General features: G+C 36.5%; 1 protein-coding gene across 1 annotated transcript in view; it reads right to left on the bottom strand.

The window, feature by feature from the left end:
* The window catches only part of LOC106473599 (solute carrier organic anion transporter family member 3A1-like), a gene marked incomplete at its 3' end in the record, with an annotated part of 20,198 nt that overhangs the window by 6,829 nt on the left and 11,997 nt on the right, over positions 1-1,372 (bottom strand). Inside the window, exon 4 of the mRNA XM_022402000.1 lies at positions 341-525. Coding sequence (XP_022257708.1) covers positions 341-525 — 185 coding nt within the window. The remainder of the gene's footprint in view (positions 1-340; positions 526-1,372) is intronic.

A 1,372-nucleotide genomic window follows, 5' to 3' on the forward strand; every position in this document is an offset into this window, starting at 1 on the left:
ACACCGATGTTCCTATAATTATTTTCTTCTGTATAACACCGATGTTCCTATAATTATTTTCTTCTGTATAACACCGATGTTCCTATAATTATTTTCTCCCGTATAACACAGATGTTCCTATAATTATTTTCTCTCGTATAACACAGATGTTCCTATAATTATTTTCTCCCGTATAACACCGATGTTCCTATAATTATTTTCTACTGTATAACACCAATGTTCCTATAATTATTTTCTCCTGTATAACACCGATGTTCCTATAATTATTTTCTCCTGTATAACACCAATGTTTCTATAATTATTTTCTACTGTATAACACAGTTAACCATCATCAACTTACCACCATAAGTAAAAATCCATACAACACAAAGCCCGCCCACCAAGCTCCAACCCAACGAGGACTGCCCGGATGTACATCATAAGGCACAGTGTCATATAAGATGGCATCTTCGTGGATAGACAGTAAGTATCCTCCCAGAAGAAATCCACAAACAAGTCCTAGTCCTGAGGTACTGTACATGCATCCTAAAGAAAACTTATTTTATATTTGTGAACATCAGATAGTCCTATCTTCAGGTATTGCTATGCTTACATTAGATTACTTCTTTCATTACTGATCATCAGATAGTCCTATCATCAGGTATTGCTACACTTACGTTAAATTACTTCTTTCATTACTGATCTTCAGGTAGTCCTATCATCAGGTATTGCTATGGTTACGTTAGATTACTTCTTTCATTACTGATCATCAGATAGTCCTATCATCAGGTATTGCTACACTTACATTAAATTACTTCTTTCATTACTGATCTTCAGGTAGTCCTATCATCAGGTATTGCTATGGTTACGTTAGATTACTTCTTTCATTACTGATCATCAGGTATTGCTATACTTACATTAGATTACTTCTTTCATTACTGATCATCAGGTATTGCTATGTTTACGTTAGATTACTTCTTTCATTACTGATGACCAGGTATAGCTACACTAGGTTAGACCACTTCTTTCACTATTGATGACCAGGTATTGCTACACTAGGTTAGACCACTTCTTTCATTACTGATGACCAGGTATCGCTACACTAGGTTAGACCACTTCTTTCATCACTGATGACCAGGTATCGCTACACTAGGTTAGACCACTTCTTTCACTACTGATGACCAGGTATAGCTACACTAGGTTAGACCACTTCTTTCACTACTGATGACCAGGTATCGCTACACTAGGTTAGACCACTTCTTTCATTACTGATGACCAGGTATCGCTACACTAGGTTAGACCACTTCTTTCACTATTGATGACCAGGTATCGCTACACTAGGTTAGACCACTTCTTTCATTATTGATGACCAGGTATCGCTACACTAGGTTAG

Source organism: Limulus polyphemus, unplaced genomic scaffold (genome assembly GCF_000517525.1).
Source record: "Limulus polyphemus unplaced genomic scaffold, Limulus_polyphemus-2.1.2 Scaffold6313, whole genome shotgun sequence".
NCBI classification, from domain to species: Eukaryota; Metazoa; Arthropoda; class Merostomata; order Xiphosura; family Limulidae; genus Limulus; species Limulus polyphemus.